This window comes from Arachis stenosperma, chromosome 2 (assembly GCF_014773155.1).
Source record: "Arachis stenosperma cultivar V10309 chromosome 2, arast.V10309.gnm1.PFL2, whole genome shotgun sequence".
Classification (NCBI taxonomy): domain Eukaryota; kingdom Viridiplantae; phylum Streptophyta; class Magnoliopsida; order Fabales; family Fabaceae; genus Arachis; species Arachis stenosperma.
In genome coordinates, this window is record NC_080378.1 from 8,329,079 (window position 1) to 8,351,478 (window position 22,400).

At 26.8% G+C, this 22,400-nt stretch overlaps 4 protein-coding genes across 4 annotated transcripts; 2 read left to right on the forward strand and 2 right to left on the reverse strand.

The window, feature by feature from the left end:
* Positions 1-35: 35 nt before the first annotated feature.
* Positions 36-887, forward strand: LOC130962470 (E3 ubiquitin-protein ligase RSL1-like). The gene has a single exon (XM_057888676.1). The coding sequence runs from the start codon at positions 36-38 to the stop codon at positions 885-887; it is 852 nt and encodes a 283-aa protein (XP_057744659.1).
* Positions 888-3,324: 2,437 nt separating this feature from the next.
* On the forward strand, positions 3,325-3,843 carry LOC130962471 (uncharacterized). Its single transcript, XM_057888678.1, has one exon. It carries the CDS (start codon positions 3,325-3,327, stop codon positions 3,841-3,843), a length of 519 nt encoding a protein of 172 aa, XP_057744661.1.
* Positions 3,844-11,122: 7,279 nt separating this feature from the next.
* LOC130962472 (protein PAL OF QUIRKY-like) lies at positions 11,123-11,661 on the reverse strand. The gene is made up of 2 exons (XM_057888679.1): positions 11,538-11,661; positions 11,123-11,427 (listed from the first exon to the last, which is right to left on the reverse strand). The coding sequence occupies exons 1-2, from the start codon at positions 11,659-11,661 to the stop codon at positions 11,123-11,125; spliced, it is 429 nt and encodes a 142-aa protein (XP_057744662.1).
* Positions 11,662-16,051: 4,390 nt separating this feature from the next.
* Positions 16,052-17,017, reverse strand: LOC130962473 (agamous-like MADS-box protein AGL23). Its single transcript, XM_057888680.1, has one exon. The coding sequence runs from the start codon at positions 17,015-17,017 to the stop codon at positions 16,052-16,054; it is 966 nt and encodes a 321-aa protein (XP_057744663.1).
* Positions 17,018-22,400: the final 5,383 nt, after the last annotated feature.

The window sequence follows — 22,400 nt, forward strand, 5'->3', positions numbered from 1 at the left end:
ATCATATTGAAACACGTGATAAGCATATCAAAATCATGGAGGGAAGTTCTTCTTCTTCTTCTTCTTCTTCTCAATTCTCAAAGTCTTTTTCTGATGTGGATGATTCACTACTCTTGGTTGATGATTTCTACTTTTCAGCCCTCTTTGATTCTGAAGAATTATTCCCAATCAATGATGAAAAATATGCAGAGGAACTACACTTACAAGAAGCTCTGTATTCTTCTGTTATAAGCCTCAAGAGAAAACTCAAAGAGGTTCATTCTGAATCTTCTACTCATCAATCTCATCACCATCATCATCATAGTTATCTTCATGATCATCAAGTATTCTTGTGTGCTATTTGCATGGATTCAAAACCATCCCAAGAGATTTTCATCAACCAAAACTGCAACCACTCATTCTGTGATGAATGCATTGCAAAATATGTAGCTGCAAAGATTCAAGAGAATGTATCAAATGTGAAGTGTCCTGAACCAAAATGCAGAGGAATATTGGAGCCTCAGAATTGCATGTCAATAATTCCAAAGGAAGTGTTTGAAAGATGGGAGAATGCACTTTGTGAGAATCTGGTTCTTGCAACATCAAAGAAATTCTATTGCCCTTTCAAGGATTGTTCAGCAATGTTGGTGAATGATGATGGGAATGAAGTTGTGACTTGTTCTGAGTGTCCACATTGTCATAGATTGTTCTGTGCACAGTGTAAAGTTTCATGGCATGCTGGAATGGAATGTGGTGAGTTTATGAGTTTGAATGAAAATGAAAGAGAGAAGGAAGATCTTATGGTGATCAATCTTGCAAAGGCTAAGAGATGGAGAAGGTGTTCTAAATGCAGAATTTATGTTGAAAAGAATGAGGGATGTTCACACATTTCTTGCAGGTTTGGTTAATTAACTTCTAATGAACAGTTAGTCTTTTTTCTTTTTTTGGTACAATCTTATAATGTTAATGTTTCTCTTTTCTCTGATTATGGTTCTGTTTCTTTTAATTATGCTTCTGTTCACAATTTATTGATTATCATTCCTTAATGAAAAATCATGATTCTGTTTTTCAGCTCATATTTTTTGTACCATCATAATTTTATCTTTATAATTTGAACTTGTCTAATTATCAATGTAATGTCATTGCTAATGAACAATTAGATAAAGGATGTTCTCAATGTGAACTTGCCTTATTATCTTATTGATTAGAGATTTAATTAATTAGGAGAATGCTGTTTTTGGACACAATTTCTTAATGTTGAATATTTCTCCTTAGCTTTATGGGTTATGTGTCTTTTAATTATGTTTATCTTCGGAATTTGTTTATTGACCATTCCTAATGAAAATATGACGGCGTTGTTTCTTTTAATAATAAGTATAGGAAGTTAATTTTTAAATTAGTTAATCTTAATTATTTTATATGGTTAAATTATGTTTTAAACTTGTTTTTAGAATTTATTCTTTAGTTTTAAGATTTAGAATTTATGGAGTCTGAAAAAAAGAAATTTAAAGTTAAAAATATATAATTCATAGGGGGAGGGAAGGGGAAAGAAGTGAAAGCTGATTACTAGTTGAAATCTTGAAATCTTGATTAACTGCAGTTCAACTATTTAGATTTGAATTTAGCTCATGTTTTTTATAACACCATAATCTTATATTTCATAATTTGAACTTGACTAATTAACAGTATAGTGTCTAATTAGTACTGTCTTTTTATTTGAATTAATTTTGATTTGCAAATTACTCAGTTTTATTTTATTATATTTTGATTTAATTTTTTAAATTTCTTGTTTTGTAGGTGTGGCCATCACTTTTGCTATGCTTGTGGAAAGCCATGGAATCAGTACCATGGTTGTACATAAATAGATATCACTAGGAGTTTTAATATTTCATCAACAACTTAGGTTTGCAAGTGGCATATTTACTATTTTTATTAGTTAAAATTTTTGTATAGTTATAATGCATGTTGATTTTGTGGTTAATTATGTTCGTTTTAAGTACTTCTGTTATCTAACTAAGTCCCAGTAAATAATTTAATTAAATTCTTTTTAAAAAATAGTTTAAATAGTAAATATTTATATTAAAAAAAGTTATAAATAAATTATTTTGCATTTAATTTTTAAGTTTTAAAAGTCTTTATTTTAAAAGAAAAATGATAAAAAAATTATTTTAAGATTTTTTTTAATTTTTCTATAAACAGATAAATAAAATTTTTAAAATGGTATACTTTAATTTTAAAAATTGTACCAAATATTAATATTATACTTTTTTGAATATGCATATATAACTTTTATATTATTATAAAAACCGTGACAATATAACTGGTTAAACACAATAAAAGAGAAACAGTGACACCCCTCTAGCAATATCTTCACAAACTCCAAAAATGCATAAGCCACGCTGACAATGGATGCGGTCTCACCCTTGAACTAATCCTCTTCTGAAGCCACCATGAGAAAAGCCCGTGTTTCAGTGACAGGTTATGTATTTTTGGAATTCATAAAAAAATCACTGGAGGAGTGAGGCAATTTCTTTTTTATTGTGTTTAACCGTCGTTATAAGCCGAAAGCGGTTTAAGTATGAACCTAATTCAGTGATCCTCTATTGCGATTTCTATAATAATGTAAAAATTGTATTTGCTTATGTAATTTTGAGATGTTATGTTATAATCCGGTAAAATTAAAATGCAAATAATTTATTTTAATAACTTGTTCTTTTTATAAATAAAAAAAATTATTTATGATCCTATTTAAATTAGTCTTAATTTAATTTTTAATTTTTTTAAATCTTATGAGATAAATATTATATTATATTTTTATTAAATAATACTTGTTTATTTAATTTATTTGATTGATACGGTATTTTAAAAATTGATAACGATATTTGTAACTAATTAAAAAGATATATTTGTATTAAATTTTTTTTTTTAAAATTGATAATAATATGTTTTATCTTTTTGAACCGTTTTTATTTTTATGAAACAATGTATCCATAATCACCATTTAAAAATCAATTAAAAAACACGGTTGAGTATTAATATATCTAATTTTTTTTGTGTTATCTAAATTTAAATTTTTTTATCTTTATTTAAATTTTAGTAACGATAGAATCTATCTTATATTTTAGATAATAAACATGATTATGGATGTGTGTATATATATAACATAACAATCACCTAAGTAAGTTATTTTCTTTCTTCGTTCAGGCACGCTCTCTTCTTCAATTCTTGAATCACTTTTTATTCCTCACGATATTCTTCATCAGAGGAGTGAGGTGACTACTCCACAAATCTGAGTTGATTCTTTAATCACTTTTTTAATTCCAATTTTTTGCATCAAGGTCAAGAATGGCATTAAATATTGACGGCAATAATCACAATATTAATAATGAAGATCCAAAAGTTCAAATGATGAAACCACAGAAGAATGGCGTAGAGCTACCCTTTTGTGGAAGATGCTGTGATTTCAAGCCATCGTGGGAGATGTTTGAGACTCTAAAATGTGGCCATAATTTTTGTAAGTTTTGCATGCATGAATACGTTGCTTTATGTCTCAGGAGCAATATCGTCATTGTGCCTTGTCCTGATTCAAAATGCAAGGTTAAGTATGGACCTGAACACTTTTGCTTTCTTCTTCCATTTGAAGTGTTCAAGAGATGGCAGAAAGTGATCAAAGATTGCAACACTCCAATTTTGGATAAACAATTAGACAAGAGCCCTATTCATATTGCTGATGATGAAGAGAATAAGGATGTCAAAGAAGATGCTACAATAGTAATTGAATCGGATGATGATGATGTTGATTATGAAAATATAGTCGACAAGAAAAAGGAGAAGAATAAAAAACGTGGTAGGAATGTTTATTAGAATTTGCATAGGCTATGGTCAATTTTCAAGAAAATATTTTAAATTTAGTTTTTTTACTTCATATATGAATTATGAATTTTATGGGTTTTTTTTTTATTTTTGTTAAGCTTCTAGTTTTTCATTTGTATAAGTTATCGTCTTTTTTTTTTTTAAGTCAATTTTTTTAATAAAAGTAATAAAATAATTAAAAAAAAAAAGAGAGAAATCATATTTTTTTTATTTCTTTGAATGGAGATACTCCCAATGTTTTAAACATTTTTTTTATTAAATTATTGACATGTCACATTTTAATTGATCGTATCTAAAAATCTGTTTAATAAATTATTCTTTAAATTCGGTTTAAAAATTCAGTTTAACCCTCTAGTTCACATAAGCCGAATCAAGTCATGCAAGGGACAAAAGTACACTTAAAAGTTCACACGTTGGATACGATTACACTTCAATCATTTAATGAGTCACGCGTGCACATCATTTATACACTCTGACGAACACAGTATTTTCCGTCTTTTTTTTAAGAAAGAAGGGACAAAAATACATCTGAAAGTTCACACGCTGGACACAATTACACTTCAATCATTTAACGACACCACACGCTGATGACCAGAAGGGTAAATGTGTCCACCGAAGTGTATAAATAGTGTGCACGCGTGACTCATTAAATAATTAAAGTGTAATTATGTCCAGCGTGTGAACTTTCAGGTGTACTTTTGTCCCTTCTTCCCAATTTTTTTTTTAAATTGCTGATACGACGTTCAGCAATCCTAAACTCTACCTCCTCCTCCCTCAGCGTCACTCTTCACTGAAGCTCTCGAGCTCTCTCATCTCTCTCGCTGTGGCTCATTGCTCTCGCACCCAAGCTCTCTCCTTCTCTTGTCTCCCATCTCCCTCACTGTCTCCGGACTGGCACTCAAGTTCGTCGTTGCTCTCTCGGCTCCTGTCTCTCTCACGGTCTCTGGTCTCCCACTCAGTCTCGCTCGCTCGCCTTCCCTGCCGTCGTCGTCACCGACGGCAGAAGCAGCAGATCCCGCGCCTTCGTTGCGCTCGTCGTTGCGCTCGTCGTTGCCGGCGGCAGAAGCAGCAGGTCCCGGGGCTTCCTCCTCGCTGTCAGCAACTCTCGCCGTCAGCTTCCTTCGCGTAACCAGAAGCTGGTCCCGATTTGGTGAGTCCCAACAAATTCCCCTGTTCCTTTTCCTTTTCTGTTTTGTTGCTGTGTTTGATTTTGCTGCTGAAAATATCACTGAACTACTCTTTTTGTTGCTGAAAATAATCACCGACGTGAATTTGTTACTGATTATCACTGAACCATCCATAATTTGTTGTTGAAAATATCACTGAGATAGATTTTTTGTTGCTGAGAATCATCACTGAGATGAATTGGTTCCTAATTATCGTTACTGAACTTTGATTTTGTTGCTGTTTTACTCAAATACTTACTTAGCTAAATCTTTTTGTTGTTGAAAATCATCACTGAGTTGAATTTGTTAGTCATTGAACCTTGAATTTGTTAGTGATTGAACCTTGACTACAATTTGTTAGTGATTTGTTAGCCAAATCTTTTTTGTCTTTATTTAAATTTTAAGGACGGAAGAATCTATCTTAGATAAGAGTATTGTTACACATTTAAGGTTTTTTTATGAACCAAGTTCATTCATGTTAAACAATAAGACTTAGAATAATGCTAGTCATAACTGATTGATTTTTGTTATATTAGACTAATTTGATTAGACTTAATTAATAAAAAATTGGAGTGACTTCCCTTCCACCATTGGGTTGCCTACTTGCTGCAAGAACCTTGTTCGGATTCCATGAGAACGGTTGTGTCTCGAGAATCAACAATGATGCCCAAGGATTTAACAAGAAAATCAACTCAGCTGCAAAAATGTCCAAAGGCAACTTCCTGATCTTAAGATTGTTGTATTTGATATTTACAAGGCTCTCTATGACCTTGTTGAATCCCCTTCAAAATTTGGTAAGACTGGAATACAATAATCTCATACATGGCATTCATGTCTTGGTGAAAAATCATGTTATCTAATCTTCTAATTAACCTGACTGATTTAAAATGTTCAACATCCTTATTGTGCAATCCAAAATCACTAGGAGCTTGCTCCAATGCAACTCTGTTTCAGATTTATGACATTGGAAATGGATTTGACCATTTTGGTGATGTAAGTTTGCCTAACTTTTGTGTCAACTACCATGTGCTGTGATTTTTATAAACATCTTTGCATAATAATTTGATTGTTTTGATTAATAATTTGATTATCCTCTCCATTGTCTTTTGGCCAATCTTTAATTCTTTATGATGATGTCATCTCATTTGTTACTAGATTTCAAGCATAGTGGACATTGTAAGAGATAATAATAATTGCACTCATTGAAGATCCTGATGGTTATAAATTTGATCTTCTGGAAAGGGTTCTCTCTCACGAACCTTTAATGCTTCGAGTGGGTGATCTTAATCGATCCATCGAATCTTATGCGATTTCATGTTGGTTTATAGTCTTGTATCTTATTTTCTTTTTGGATCAATTACTTATTTATGTTTATTGTGCTTTTGAATGCTAAGCTGTTGTAAGGTTCAATGTTGCTCTTGAATCAACCTGTTCTGTTTGCTTCACTCTGATATTTAAATGGCTTCTCTTCTTCCCTTTTTGGCAGTATACCATAGCAATCATGGGTTATGGCCTAGAAGATGAAAATGCTGTTCTGGAGTTGACATACAACTACAAATGAGATGTCTAATAAGGGCGGTTACAATGTAAAGGAAGTGTCCTGAACCAAAATGCCTCAGAATTGCATGTCAATAATTCCAAAGGAAGTGTTTGAAAGATGGGAGAATGCACTTTGTGAGAATCTTGTTCTTGCAACATCAAAGAAATTCTATTGCCCTTTCAAGGATTGTTCAGCAATGTTAGTGAATGATGATGGGAATGAAGTTGTGACTTGTTCGGTTGTTGTTCCGAGTGTCCACATTGTCATAGATTGTTCTGTGCACAGTGTAAAGTTGCATGGCATGGTGGATTGGAATGGAATGTGGTGAGTTTATGAGTTTGAATGAAAATGAAAGAGAGAAGGAAGGATCTTATGGTGATGAATCTTGCAAAGGCTAAGAGATGGAGAAGGTGTTCTAAATGCAGGACCTATGTTGGAAAAAATCAGGACTGTTCACACATTTCTTGCAGGTTTGGTTAATTAATTTCTAATGAACAATTAGTCTTCTTTTTTGGCACAATCTTATAATGTTAATGTTTCTCTTTTCTCTGATAATGACTGTTTCTTTTAATTATGCTTATGTTCACAATTTATTGATTGATCGTTCCTTAATGAAAAATCATGGTTCTGTTTCATGTTTCTTGTACCATCATAATTTTATCTTTATAATTTGAACTTGACTAATTATCAATATAATATCATTCCTAATGAACAAAAAGATAAAGTATGTTCTTAATGTGAACTTGCCTGATACTAATAACAGCGTAGTCTTATTATCTTATTGATTAGAGATTTAATTAATTAGGAGAATGTTCTTTTTTGGCACAATTTTTTAATGTTAATGTTTCTCTTTTCTCGATTTTCTTTTAATTATGTTTATGTTCGTAATTTGTTGATTGAGCATTTCTAATGAAAAACCGATGGCATTGTTTCTTTTAAGAATAAGTATAGGAAGTTAATTTTTTAATTAGTTAATATTAATTATTTTATATGGTTAAATTATATTTTAAACATTTTTTTAGAATTTAGTCTTCAGTTTTAGGACTCAGTTTTAAGATATAAATTAAGATTTAGAATTTATGATTTAGTCCAAAAAAATAGAATTTAAAATTAAAAATATATAATTCATAAGAAGTGGTTATTTTGGGAAGGAGAGCTAATTACTCGTTGAACTCTTGATTAATAACCGTTCTACAATTTAGATTTGAATTTAGTTCATGCTTTTTTATAACACCATAATCTTATGTTTCATAATTTGAACTTGACTAATTAACAATATAGTATCTAATTAGTACGATCTTTTTTATTTGAATTAATTTTAATTTGCAAATTACTTTAATTTTATTTTATTATATTTTGATTTAATTTTTTAAATTTCTTATTTTGTAGGTGTGGCCATCACTTCTGCCATGCTTGTGGAAAGCCATGGAATACCATGATTGTAGTAAACAACTTAATTAAATTTCTTTTAAAAGAATAGTTTAAACAATAAAAATTTATATTAAAAATAGTTTATAAATAAGTTATTTTATATTTTTTTTTTTAGTTCTAAGAGTGTTTATTTTAAAAGAAAAATAATACAAAAAATTTATTTTTTAGTCCTAAGAGTACTTATTTTAAAAGAAGAGTGATAAAAAAAAATTTTATTATAAAAGAAGTTATTTTTTTAACTTCTCTACAAGCACTTAAATAATTGTTTAAAAAGTTATAATTTAATTTTAAAACTTAAACCAAATGTTAATATTATATCTTTTCGGGAGTTAAAAGTAAAAAAAATATAGTTACTTATGAATTTATTTAACCTGATCTTAATTTAATTTTCAGTTTTTTTTAAATCTCATGAAATAAATATTATATTTTATTACATTATATTTGTTTATTTAATATTATTTAATTAGTATGATATTTTAAAATTTGATTAAGATATTTGTAACTAATTAGTAAGATATATTTAATTATTTATATTTAATATTTTTTTCAATCTGTTTTTATTTTTTATGAAACAATGTACCTATAACGAACTTTTAAAAATCAATTAGGAAATATGGTTGATTATTAATGTATCTAAATTTTTGTGTGTTATCTAAATCAGTTAGGAAATATGGTTGATTATTAATATATCTAAATTTTTTTGTGTTATCTAAATCTAAATTCTTATCTTTATTTAAATTTTAGGAACGGTAGAATCTATCTTAAATAATAAACATGATTATGGATGTGTATATATATAACATAACAATTATCTAGGTTAGATGTTTCTTTTTCAGTTTAGTTCTTGTATTCGCATTTTCTTTTTTTCAATTCTTGAATCACTTTTTTTTCCTTGGGGTATTCTTTATCTGCTGCAGGGTGTGTTTGGGATTTATATTGGGGGAAGAGAAATGCGTTTGAGTATTTTGAATACTTTATTTTTATGTGCTTATATTCACATAAAAATTATAGCTACTGAAAAAATTAGGTGAAAATTTTATTTCTTTTCTATCAATCCTACCTTTTATTTTCTTTTATAAAAATAATACAAGTAACCATATACTTTTATATTAATTTTTTGTGGTTTTTCGTTTCAATTTTTTTATCAAAATCTTTTAGATTTATTTTAATCATGGTGAAAACGAATATATGAATTTTTTTTATTATTTTTAGTACTCTTTTCGATATTTTAATTTTTATGTTTTTTATTATATTTTTTATATTTATATGATAAACACTTTTTATATTATTTTTTTAGTGTTCTAATGTTCTATTTTTAGAGTTTATACTACTTTTTAGTTTATATGAGTTTTTTTTAATCATTTATTATACTATTTTTTATATGTATATTTTTTATGAAGTATTTTTTTATTTTTATTTGGTTTTGTTCATATAATTTTTTATTTATTTTTACTATATTTTTTCATTCATATGACAAATATTATTAATATAAATTCTTATTTTTATGGTGTTTTATTATTTTTTATGAATATAAATTTTTTTTATCTTTTACGGTACTATATTTATGTTATGTATAAATTTTTTTATTTTTTATTTAATTTTATTCATATGAATTTTATTTATCTTTTATTGTAATTTTTTTTCATATGATATATGTTGTTGGTTTTATAAAATTTTTATTGTTTTTTATTTGTATGAGTTTTTTTACTGTTCTTTATTTTCGTTTTGTATGAAATTTTTTTATTTTTTATTTGGCTTTGTGAAATTTTTGAATAAGATCTATTCAAATATTTAAAGTAAAATGATTGGATAATATAAAAAATTATTTAAATTGATGCATCTTTTAATAATTTTTTATTTAAAAGTGATTTTGAATAGTATAATCCAAATAATATTTATTCTACTATAATCTATTTTGATATAAAAATTGACAAAGATAAATCACGTTAATACAAATTTACTTTTCATTAAAATCAAATTTACAAAATCAATTTTATAGAAACTCCAATTTATAAACTGAAATCCAAATACATACGCAGAGGAGTGAAGTAACTACTTGACAAACCTGAGTTGGTTTCTATAATCACTTCTTTCGTTCTAACTTTTTGTATCAAGGTCCAGAATGGCATTAAGTATTGACGGCAATAATCACAATATTAATAATGAAGATCCAAAGATTAAGATGATGAAACCACATAAGAATGGCATAGAATTACCTTTTTGTGGAAGATACTGTGATTTCAAACCATCATGGGAGATGTTCGAGACTCTTCAATGTGGTCACAATTTTTGTAAGTTTAGATGTTCGAGATCAACCATTATGGGAGATGTTCCAGACTCTTTAATGTGGTCACAATTTTTGTAAGTTTTGCATGCATGAATACGTTGCTTTATGTCTGAGGGGCAATATTGTCACTGTGCTTTGTCCTGATTCAAAATGTAAGGTTGAGTATGGGCCTGAACATTTTTTCTCTCTTCTTCCTCTTGAAGTGTTCAAGAGATGGCAGAATGTGGGGCACGGATTTGGTACGCCGTCCTCTTTTGGGTACCGAAAGCTAAAAATTTGTTTGGTTTATTGGTGTACCTTTTTAATAAGAAGCTATTAGATTTTTTATATTTTTTTAGTTCAACGGTGAAAATTATCCTAAATGTAGTTTAATGTAATTGATTATTTAATATTTTTTTGTAGTTTTTGTATCAGTGAGTTATTTTAAAAATATTATTTTTTGATAGTTATTATTGTTATATAAGAAATATATGTGGGTTTATATCAAAAAATTAAGAATATGTAAGATTAAATTAATTAGAGTTAAATATCTCCTATTATGTTAAGTGCCACTTTTAACTTCTTCAACCTTTCAGCAGCCAAGCCAAACCATCCTTTCCTCCATGCTTTCCTAACACTCTCCAACATCTCATTCATTGTAAAAATTATCCTCACAAATCTTTAACAGCTTCATCTTCCCCCTAATTTTCGCCACAACCTTGTGTACCTCGACATCAACCATCTAGTCGGAGATGAGCTTGATGACTCCGGCGAGGTTGTCGGAGCTGAAACTGGGAAATGGCGCTATTGGCGAGAGAAAAGAATAACACAAAGTTGTCGCGGTGGGAGAGGATGTAAGATTGGACCTTAGATCAGATCTGAAGGGGATGCGATTAGTAGTTGGATGAGGACAACGACGGATAAAGCAGAGGAAGACAACGACGGAGACGACGTCACCGGAGAAACCTTCTTCGACGAATTTGGCCGAAATAGCACGGCTCTGATCTTCAACGGATGAGGTAGTTTCGACGAAGCGCAGTCATATTCTTCGATTATGTACGTCAGATCTTTGTCGTTGGTGACGGAGATCATGGTTTCTAAGTCTCCGTTCGGCGATTGACACCGTAACGTCACAGACGAACCGCACAACTCTCCTAGCTTTACCAACAAGTCTGCACAACGCGAAACAGAAACAGTTAACGAACAATTACAGAAAAAAATAAGGAACACTGAAAATTGAGAGAAACAACGCTAAAAAACGAATCTGAGAAGCAAATGGAACGGTCCACGGTGAAGACTCTGGTGTGGCCACCGATGTAATGGAGCTCACCGTCGGTAGCACGTGGGAGGATCTTGCCGCCGTAGTTGCAGAGGAGCTTAATCGTACGGCTGGGACTCGTTTCCATGGCTTGCTACTCAGTTAGTTGGAAAACAGAAGAAGCTTAGAAGATTCTAGAAACATAAAACTGAAAAATAGGAGAGGCAGAAGAAAGGTTTGAATTGTTGTTGGCGGTGGAGATAATAGAAGGGACAGCTTGCCATAGCGGAGGAAGGAGAGGAAGAGAACCAGAAGGATAAGGGAGCAACGATAATAATAAACTAATGGTTCAACTAATTTTAACAATTAAACTAAATATATTCATTTAAAAATTATTAAATAACTCCTCTATTTTTTAAGTAATTACAAAAAAGACTCCACTAAAATAAATATTTTTATTTTGGCATTCCCTATGCGCTAAACAGATTTTTTGCGTTTCGGTGCACTATGATGATAGGTTGTATATCGAATCCGTGCCCTAGAATGTGATCAAAGATTGTAACACTCAAATTTTGGATAAACAATTGAACAAGAACCCTATTCATGTTGTTGATGATGAAGAGAATAACCATGTCAAAGAAGATGCTATAGTGGTGATTGAATCGAATGATGATGATGTTGATTATAAAAATATCGTCGACAAGAAAAAGAAGAAGGATAAAAAACGTCGTAGGAATGTTTATTAGAATTTGCATAAGCCATAGCCAATTTTCAAGAAGATATTCAAAATTTAGCTTTTAAACTTCATATATGAGTTATGAATTTTAGCGTTTTATTTATTTTTTTTAAGCTTAGTATAATTTTTCATTTGCATAGGATCATGTCTCTTTTATTTTGAAGTCAAATTTTTTTTAACAAGAATAATAAAATAACTTTTTGAAAAGAAGAGAAATTATATTTTTCTACTACTTTAAATACTTTGAATTAACTTTTCTAAAAATTAAAAGTATTTTTCAAAAATAATATCAAATACGCGTAATGTGACTTTTCATAATTCAAAAGTAAAAAAAAAATAGCTTTTGCTATTTCTCAAACGAAATATCAGTTTGAATTAGCTTTTGAAAAAAGTATTTATTTTTTTATTTTTTAAAAAATCTTTTTTTAACCAACAAAAATTATTTTACATTTGGATAGACTTTTTAAAAAAATTTTTAAGTATTAAAAATATTTTTGCTTTTGCTTTTTTTAAAAAAAGGCATTACTAGCTTTAAAAAAAACAAATAATTTATTTTTTTAATAAAAATAATTTTTTTAAAAGACGTCTCCAAATATATTTTAAATTGAATAAAAGTATTTTATTTTTAAAAAAAGTATTTTATTTAAAAAAATTATTTTTTTTACTAAAAAAGTCAATCAAAATTAGTATGAACTCTTAGTTCATAAAAAAAATACTTGAATATATATTATTATTTTATAAAATTTGATTAAGATATTTGTAACTAATTAATAAAATATATTTATATTTAGATAAAAAATAAATCTTTTGACCTTTTGATTTGTGGACATTTAAATTCTTTAGGATTTGAAAATGCATTTAATTCCTGACTTTTTCAAAACTTGGACATATGGATCCCTTATATTCACTTGAATCTGTCAGACTTAACGGAAAAATCAAACATGACTTCCGTTGCATGACCTGGTCGATACGAATATACACGTAGAAGAGCTTTTAAAATGAGACAAATTAGACAAATGATATTTCTAAATTTTGAAGAAGTTAGTGACTTAAATATATTTTTATATCATCAAAATTTAAATGCCCGTAAACCAAAAAGTTAATGATCGATTTATTCTTTTTTCTTATATTTAAATATTTTCTCTTTTAAATTGACAATACTATTTGTTTTATATTTTTGAATTAGTTTTTTTTTTAAATGAAAGAAAAAATTTAGCTAAAACAATGTATCCATAACTAACCTTTAAAAAAAGTTAGAAAACATGGTTGATTATAAATATATCTAATCTTTTTTGTGTTATCTAAATCTAATTTTTTTTTGTATTTATTTAAATTTTAGGAACGGTAGAATCTATCTTAGATAAAAGTAATGTTACACATTTAAATTTTTTATGAACCAAGTTTAATCAAGTTAAATAATAAAACTTAAAATAATTTTTGTTATGTTAGATTAATTTGATTAGACTTGATTAGTAAAAAATTTAGATATGTAGTATTATTTCTTAAATAATAAACATGATTATTGATGTGTATATATATAACATAACAATCACCTAGGTCAGACACTAAAAAATGTGAGACACCAAAAAAATTTACCTAGATCAGTTGTTTTCCTTCTTAGTTTAGTTCTTGTGTACGCATTCCCTTTTTTTTTTATTCTTGAATCACTTCTTTTTTTTTCTCACGGTATTCTTCTTCTGTCGCGGATAATGAGGTGACTACTCGACAAACTCAAATTTAATTTTTTAATCACTTCTTTAATTCTAAATTTTTGCATCAAGGTTTAGCTCTTGTGTACACACTCTCTCTTCTTCAATTCTTGAATCACTTTTTTTTTTCTTATGGTGCTCTTCTTCTGCCGCGAATGAACGAAGTGACTACTCGACAAATTTAAATTTGTTTTTTTAATCACTTCTTTAATTTTAAATTTTTGCATCAAGGTCAAGAATGACACTAAGGATTGAATGTAATAATCACAATATTAATAATGAAGATCCAAATGTTAAGATGATAAAACTACCTAAGAATGACATAGAACTACCCTTTGTAAAAGATGTTGCATGTGATTTCAAGCCATCATGAAGATGTTCGAGACTCTTCAAATCCCTTATTCTTTTTGGTAACATTTTTTAAAACTTTTTATTAATTAAATAATACTTTATAAATATTAAAAAATTTGAATTTTAAAGTTTAAAGTTATTTATCTTATTACCTTAAATACTTCTATATTTCGTAATGAAAAATATTAAAAAACTGTCAGAATTTGTTAGATTTGATTATCACTTAATCATTGTCTCAACTTTTATTTAGTTTAATTCTTTTAATTTAGTAATTTAACAACATATTTCATTTTATATTTTAAAACCTAAATAACTAAATGATGACTGAATAATAAATTTCAATAAGCCTCCATCTTCTAGCATTTAAACTTCATTTTTCTAATCGTCAAGATTCACCTCACCAGCGAATTCATCTGAGTGACGTGAAATGCCAATGGAGTTGCAAAGAATTAGGACTTACACAGCACGTTCTTGTTTTCCTTTTTTTTATTTATGGTCTACCAAAACCTATATATGTATATATGAGAGACACCAAAAAAATATATACATAAAAGAGGGAACGTATAATATTATATAGGAGAGTGACATTATTTTATTCAGTTATAGTTATGGGAATCATAGTATTACTATCATATGATATAACAGTCAAATTAAAATTTTGAAAAAAAAATATTAAAAGATCCACAGAATTTAATATTTTTTGTAGTAGTTAATCAATAACATTTAAAAATATAAATAAAAAATATGTTATTGAATTATTAAATTATAAAAATTGAGCCAATAACTAAAAATATTGAATAAAAATAATAAATTATGTTAGTTCTTAAATTTTTCTCATCAATAAATAACAAACTAACAAAACCAAAGAATAGGACTTACAATTCACCAACGAGTTCATATTGGTAAGTGAAATACCAATGGAGACATTTGCTTGATTAATAAATAAAAAAAATTTATATGTCTATTCTTGTAATTTTCAAAAATTAAGTGTTTCTGAAGATTAATGTCTTAGTTAATATATATATATATATATATATATATATATATATATATATATATATATATATATGTTAAATTTATTTTTATATTTATTATGAATTTTTATTTTAAAAATTGTTTTAATAAACACAACACACTTAACTATTATTCAGGTATATTAAATGTTGTTTTTTATTTTGTTAGAATATAATTAGGATCAATTAGGATCAATTAGTATTATTTAGTATATCTGAATAATACTAATTGATCATAATTATATTCTAACATCCGAGTAATACTAATTGATCCTAATTATATTCTAATAAATTTAATTTTATCAAATAAATATAAATATTTCAACTTTTAAAAAATTACTTTAGTAAGATCCTTTTCAAAGTTGTTTTTTTTTTCTCTTTTCTATTTTTGTTAACCAAAACCCAAAAAAACATATCGAAGAGGGAATACTTTAATTTGTAACACGTATTGTATTATATAGGAGAGTGGCATGATAAAATTACTATCCATATGATATAACAATCAAGAAATAAATCAAATTAAAATTCTGATACTTCACTCATATTCTTTACTTTCCACATCTTTATGAACCAAAAACTAAATGCATATGAGAATCAAGTAACAAACTAATAAAACCAGAACTCGTCCAAAATTGAAGCAACTTAATTAGGGTAATATACTAATTATCCCTCTGTAATAAAGTACTATACTAATTAACAGGTTTAGCCATATACCTAAGAAAATTAACATTAATAATGGCCAAAACCAATGCTAGGAAAAAAGGAACAACTACTATTTCCATTACCATTAGCAGCAGCAATTATAGCATTGTTCCCAAAATCGCATGATCCTAAAGAATTCTGATTGTTACTGCTAGCAATTCCATTATTGGTCCAATAATTCCAATGTGCTTGCTGTTGTGGATGATGAACCGCGCTGAATCCAACATTATTCTTTAAGGTTGAATAAAAATTAGAAGAAGAAGAAGCATAATCCCAATGTTCTTGCTGTTGTGGATGATGAACAGGGTTGAATCCACCATTATTGTTCAATATTGAAGAGAAATTGGGAACCCTAGTTTGCATTGGAGCCATAACTGAAGAAGAAGAAGCAAGTGGTGATGGCATCAATTCTTGGAACATGATCTTCTTTTCAGCGGTTGCAAATAGGTTAACCTTCAACTGTTCCAAGGATTCTTTGAACTTAACGAGCTCCTCCAAATCCATATCATCAATTGGATTCTCCCACCACTGCGATGAAAACCCTAAGCAACCGCCATTGTTGTTATGGTTCTTTCTTGCATTCTCAGCCTCTTCGAGTCGCTTCTTCTCTTCTTTGAGAGCTTCTTCCAAAGACTCATATTGTGCTCTTAGGGCTTCCACTTTCTCCTCTTGCTTCTTCTTCAAGGCACGTACGGTGTTCCTCTGCGGAAGAGCGGAACCGGAACCGGAATCGGAATCTCCTCCGGAGAGGAAACGGTGGATGACGGCGTCCGGCGATGGATATCCGCAGGCGTAAAGCTTTCCAATTTGCGAGGAGACGATCAAGGCGGTTTCCGCCTGGCAAAGGATGGAGAGCTCGGTGACCTTGTTGAAAAGCCCTAATTTTCTCTTGGAGAAGGTGACGTGGCGCTTGTTGCTTTGTTCAACTCTTTTGATCTCAATCTTCCTTTTACGTGTTGCTTTGTCTGGGATTATTGCATGGGAAGAAGCCATTGTAATAGCAGCGACAAGAAACTCAAGAAATTAGGAAAGACGAGAAAGAAGAAAGAATTGATATAGTGTGAATTGAATGAGAAAGAAAAATGGTGAAAAATCTTTCACCTGATTTCCCTTTATATAAACTAGCGTTTGGTAAAAAATTAATTCCTTAGTATTTTTACCCGTAATAATATTATGAAAATATAATTTTTCTAAAATTACAGTCTATTTTATTCTGACCATTATAGATTATACATGTTATAAACAATTTATAAAATTAAATTATTTTTATCACAAAAATTATAGGTTGACAAAAATTTTTGACTAAAAAAATCAAGATATATGTAAATAAAAAATTAAATAATAAGATTTTTAATTAATATTTTTATATGAAAAAATCTAATTTTTTATTAATAATTAATTTTAATATTCGTTATCTAAAATTTAAAACAATTTAACGTGTATAATTTACATTTAATTAGGTGTTAAGTCTGTTGTATAAATAGAAATAATTAATTTTTATACTTGCTTTCTAAAAATAATATTTTTTTCTATGTATATAAAAATATAATTAGATATTAGCATAAAAAAATTATACTGATAGTTATAAAATTAACTTAAAAATAATTTTTTTTAAATTATATATAGAGTAAAAATATTAGAGAGAAATAAAAAATGGAAAGAGATAGATGAGAGAATTTAGGAAGAGAATTTATTAAATTTAAAAAAATATATTTTCTCTCAATTTTAATAAGAGTGTCATGTGACACATTTGATTATTAAATTAGATAGTAATATATGATACATAATATAGGTATATTTCAATTTTAATTTCAATTTTAATATTTCAATTTTAATTTTAATGCAATTAAAGAATGTCATGTTGTATATTTTGATTATCAAATTAGTATTTTGGTTGTAAAATTAGTAAGAAGGAGGGAAGAATTCTTTAATTTTAGAGGAAAATATTTAATTTCAATTACAATGAGAGAAGACATGTGACACATTTTGGTTGTAAAAATTAGTAAGGAGGAGAGGAGAATTTCTTAATTTTGGAGGGAAAGATTTGATTCCAATTGTAATGAGAAAGTGACATGTGGCACATTTTTGTTGTAAAATTATAGATATATAATAGATATAATAGATATAATAAAATATATAATAGATAATAGATTGATAATGATATGTAAGAGAGATAGAGTGAATGAAGGAATGAGAGAGATAGAGAAAGGAAGAGAGAAGAGGGGAGAGTTCTTTAAATTTAAAGAAAAAAATTTGATTTCAATTGCAATGAGAGAGTGACATGTGGCATATTTTAACCTTAAAATTAGTAATATATAATAGATTTTTATTTTAAAATTATAAATTTAATATTAATAATTAAAAATAAATTATAAAAAAAACAAAATATCTTAAATTATTTAACATGTCAAATGTTAAAATAAACAAATTTAAATTAAAAAATAAGATTAAAAATATTAATTATTATTATGTGTAACAAAATCAATATAAAAATTTATTAATATTATTTAAAGATCAGTTATTTATAAATATTATTAAATTTATTTATTTTTTCAATCCTATTTAATTAGAAACAAATTTAAAAATTTATATATAAAATATTCTATATCTTTATCTATAATTCTAATAGATAAAAAATATATTTCTTCAATTTTATCTTAAAACTCTTTAATTATCTTTAATTTTATTATTTTTTAAAATTAATAATTTTTATTTTAATTATATTATCTCATCATATTATACACTATCTTTTCTCTTATCATATTATTATGTTGCCTTGTTTTATTCTCTTTTATTATTTTCTTTTTCTATTCATTCTAATTACAATTAATTATTACTATACCATTATCCCAACTTTCATTTTTGTTTATCACTTTGATCTATAACTACCATTGTGTTAATTTTTGAGTTATTAAAGATTTGCTAAAAGAATTCTTTTCTTCTTTAATTTAGATATTTAGATGTATAACTATTATATAAATTCTTATTATTTTTAAGACATACTTGTTAAGTCATATTTTATTGCTTTAAGAAAAAATTTTAAGATATCAAATATTCAAATCTTTTGTTAATCAAATTATAAAATTTGTCAACAATTATAAAAAAATAATATCAAATATATATCTTCTTAAAAGAGTAATATTATATATATGGACACTACTATTTTAACTACTATTAATATGTACAATTGAATATAAAAATATTATATTGTTGAATATCTTCTCTACTCTTAACACTTATTTGTAATAATACTTAATCTTTCTCTAGATCTAATATATCAACTTCTATATCTCTAACTAATAAAATTTTTAAGATTTTCTTAAAGTTTCATTTAGTTTCAAAACAAAATTGTAATTTTTATATTATTATTTTTTAAATATTTTTAGAAAATTAATTTTTATGTTTTTATAATTATAAATTTCAGATAAAAAATAAAAATTGTAATAAATAATAAATTATTAATAAATAAAATAAAAAATAAAAATTTTATAATTTTTTTATGTATAGAATAATCAAATTTAAATTAATTTAAGTATAATACTAAAATTATTATGTTGTTATTATATGTAATAATCAAGATAAAAATTTATAAATTTATGTATTCTTTTAATCTTATTTAATTTGAAACAGATATAAAAATTTAAATTTAAATTTTTTTTGCGTAATTTTAATTGCTACCAATTTTTTCTTTTAATTTTATATTCAATATCTTAAATCATCTTTTATTCCATTATTTGTTAATATATATGGATGTTTCTTCTGTTAAGTATCAGAATGTTTCTTTTTCATACTAAATGGATGTTCTTTTATATATTTTTTGAATTTTTTTTGTATTACAAATCTGAATGTCTCTATTTCTTTAAAAATTTCATATATTTTTTTAAAATTTTATAGATATTTAATTATTTTTGCTAAAATATAACTGAATATTTCTTTTGTTAAGTATTAGGATATATTTTTTTCATATTAAATAAATATTTTTTTTATATTTCTGTAATTATGTAGTTTGCAATCTCTTTAATCATCAAAACGGCACCTAATATCCCAAAATGAAGAGAGCAATATCGTGATGATGCTGTTACCGTACGACTATTGTGAAAGTCATTGATGTTACCGTACGACTATTGTGAAAGTCATTGACAATCAAAACTTCACATAATCACCTGCATCATAATACCCTCCAACCAAGTCCACTTTCAAAAGCAAGAAAAAAAAAAATACCAGGTCCAATTTTATTGACGTAGAATTTAGTTTTTCGAAAGGTGAACTCCAAATCTTCATCTTGAGATTCTGGTTTGTCAAAGTCAAAAGATTTGACTTTCTATTTGAAAAAATACTACCAAACGGTACCAAAATGAGTGGCGCGTTTTTACCTGCAGCCACCATTTACGTGTTATCATGAATGACGTTCTCTATTGAAATCTGCAGTGCATAACCAAACCAAATCAAATTATCGATATTTCTCTCATTCGTTGCAGTGTATCTCTCATATCTGCAAATGGCTGGCAGTGAGAGAGAGGTTTGTGTGTGATTGTTGGAAGTAGGTAAGTTAATGTGAGAGAAAAGAGAAAAGTTTTTATAAGTTTTAAATAGGTTTAGTTAATCAATTTTAAATTTTTTAAATTTTGAATTTAAAAAATTTAAAATTAATTATTAATATAAATTAATGTGGTTTTGTTTAGTTTTTGGCTGGTAACCTCTTGGTTCCATATACTTTTCCTTTTAAATTTTAAAAAATATTTTATCGAATACACTTATTATTGTTTATGTTTATTGAAAGTCATTTTTAATTTAATTTACCAATTAATTTTATTAGTCAAAGACAAACTCTTAAATAAAATTTTGATTCATAATAAATTAGTTTTTGACCTAATTTTTCTTTATATAGTGTGAATGAGAAAGAAAATTTGTGAAAAATCTTTGACCTAATTTCTCTTTGTATAAATTTGATGTCTTAAATAATCTGTTCGTGTAGTATTTTCTTTAAATAAAATTTCAATCTATAAGAATTAGTCTTTGATTTTTGAGATTGAAAAATAGAATGAAAAACTTCTTGCAAGGATGTGATTAATGATCCGTCATATGATTAATGAGATCCGTCATATAGCAATTTAGATTACTTGATTTGGTAAATTTTTTTGACTATTTATATTTTTGATAAATAAAAATAATTGTGTATTTGTGTTTGCAATTTTTAAAAAATATAAGTACTTTTAAAAACACTTAAAATAAAAATTTTTAATAATGACCTGTATTTATCAAATTTACAAAGTTTAGTATAATTTCATATATTAATTCATTTTTAAATTGAATTCTTTTATTAATGTCTGTTATAGTAACTTTTAAATTTTAAGAAATATTTTATCAAATATATTTGTTATTGCTTATATTTATTGAAAATTATTTTTAATTTAATTTATTACATATATATGTTATAATTTTTGAAATGCTATCTTTTAAGAGTTAGTTTTTATAAGTTATTTCTGAAAAGTAAAACGTTACCAAATCAAGTTTTATTGGTCAAAGACAAATTTTTAAGAGTAAAGTATAGTATTTGTCCCTAACGTTTGGGGTAAGTCCTATTTGTGTCCTTAACGTTTAAATCATTATATTTGTATCCTTAATGTTTATAAAAGTGATTCAATATTATCCTACTATCAATTATACTAACAAATCAGATTATATTTTTCAATTATTCTCACTTGGATGTGTTCGATTTTAATATTATACCCACTATTTGTGTTTAGATTCAATTATGTCCCTACAAAAGTAAATTATGTAAATGTTGTAGGAATTAGTTTCAACATTTGATGAGCTATTTTTCGGAGTAGTTCATCGATTCTATCCCAAATATTTGTTTCTAACTTCAAGAAGACTCAAACTAAAACGCTCATGATGTGTAATTAACGATAGGATAACATTGAATAACTTTTACAAATGTTAGGGATACAAATAGGACGATTTAAACGTTAGAGACACAAATAAAATTTACTCCAAACGTTGGAGATAAAACTGATACTTTACTCAATTTTTAAATAAAATTTTGATCCATGATAAATTAGTCTTTATTACATCGTATTAGAGGATACAATGAGAAAATAAGAAAATTCTAATTTTGCCAAAGAAATCTTGTGAAACAGTTGGTTTTAGCAAATCAATGGATATGAATCCGTTAATGTCTTTGTACAATTTGTAATATGAGCAGAACAATGCAAGTTTAATATTGAACATCTTTTCTTGATGTGTGAAATGACATCAAAAGTGTGGAGTTTCTTGTTACAGAGGCTTAAAAAATTTCATGAGTTATATTACATCATAGACTTTGTAGGAATGTTTATGAGTTGTTTTGGAATTAAAAGGGAAATTAAGATTCGAA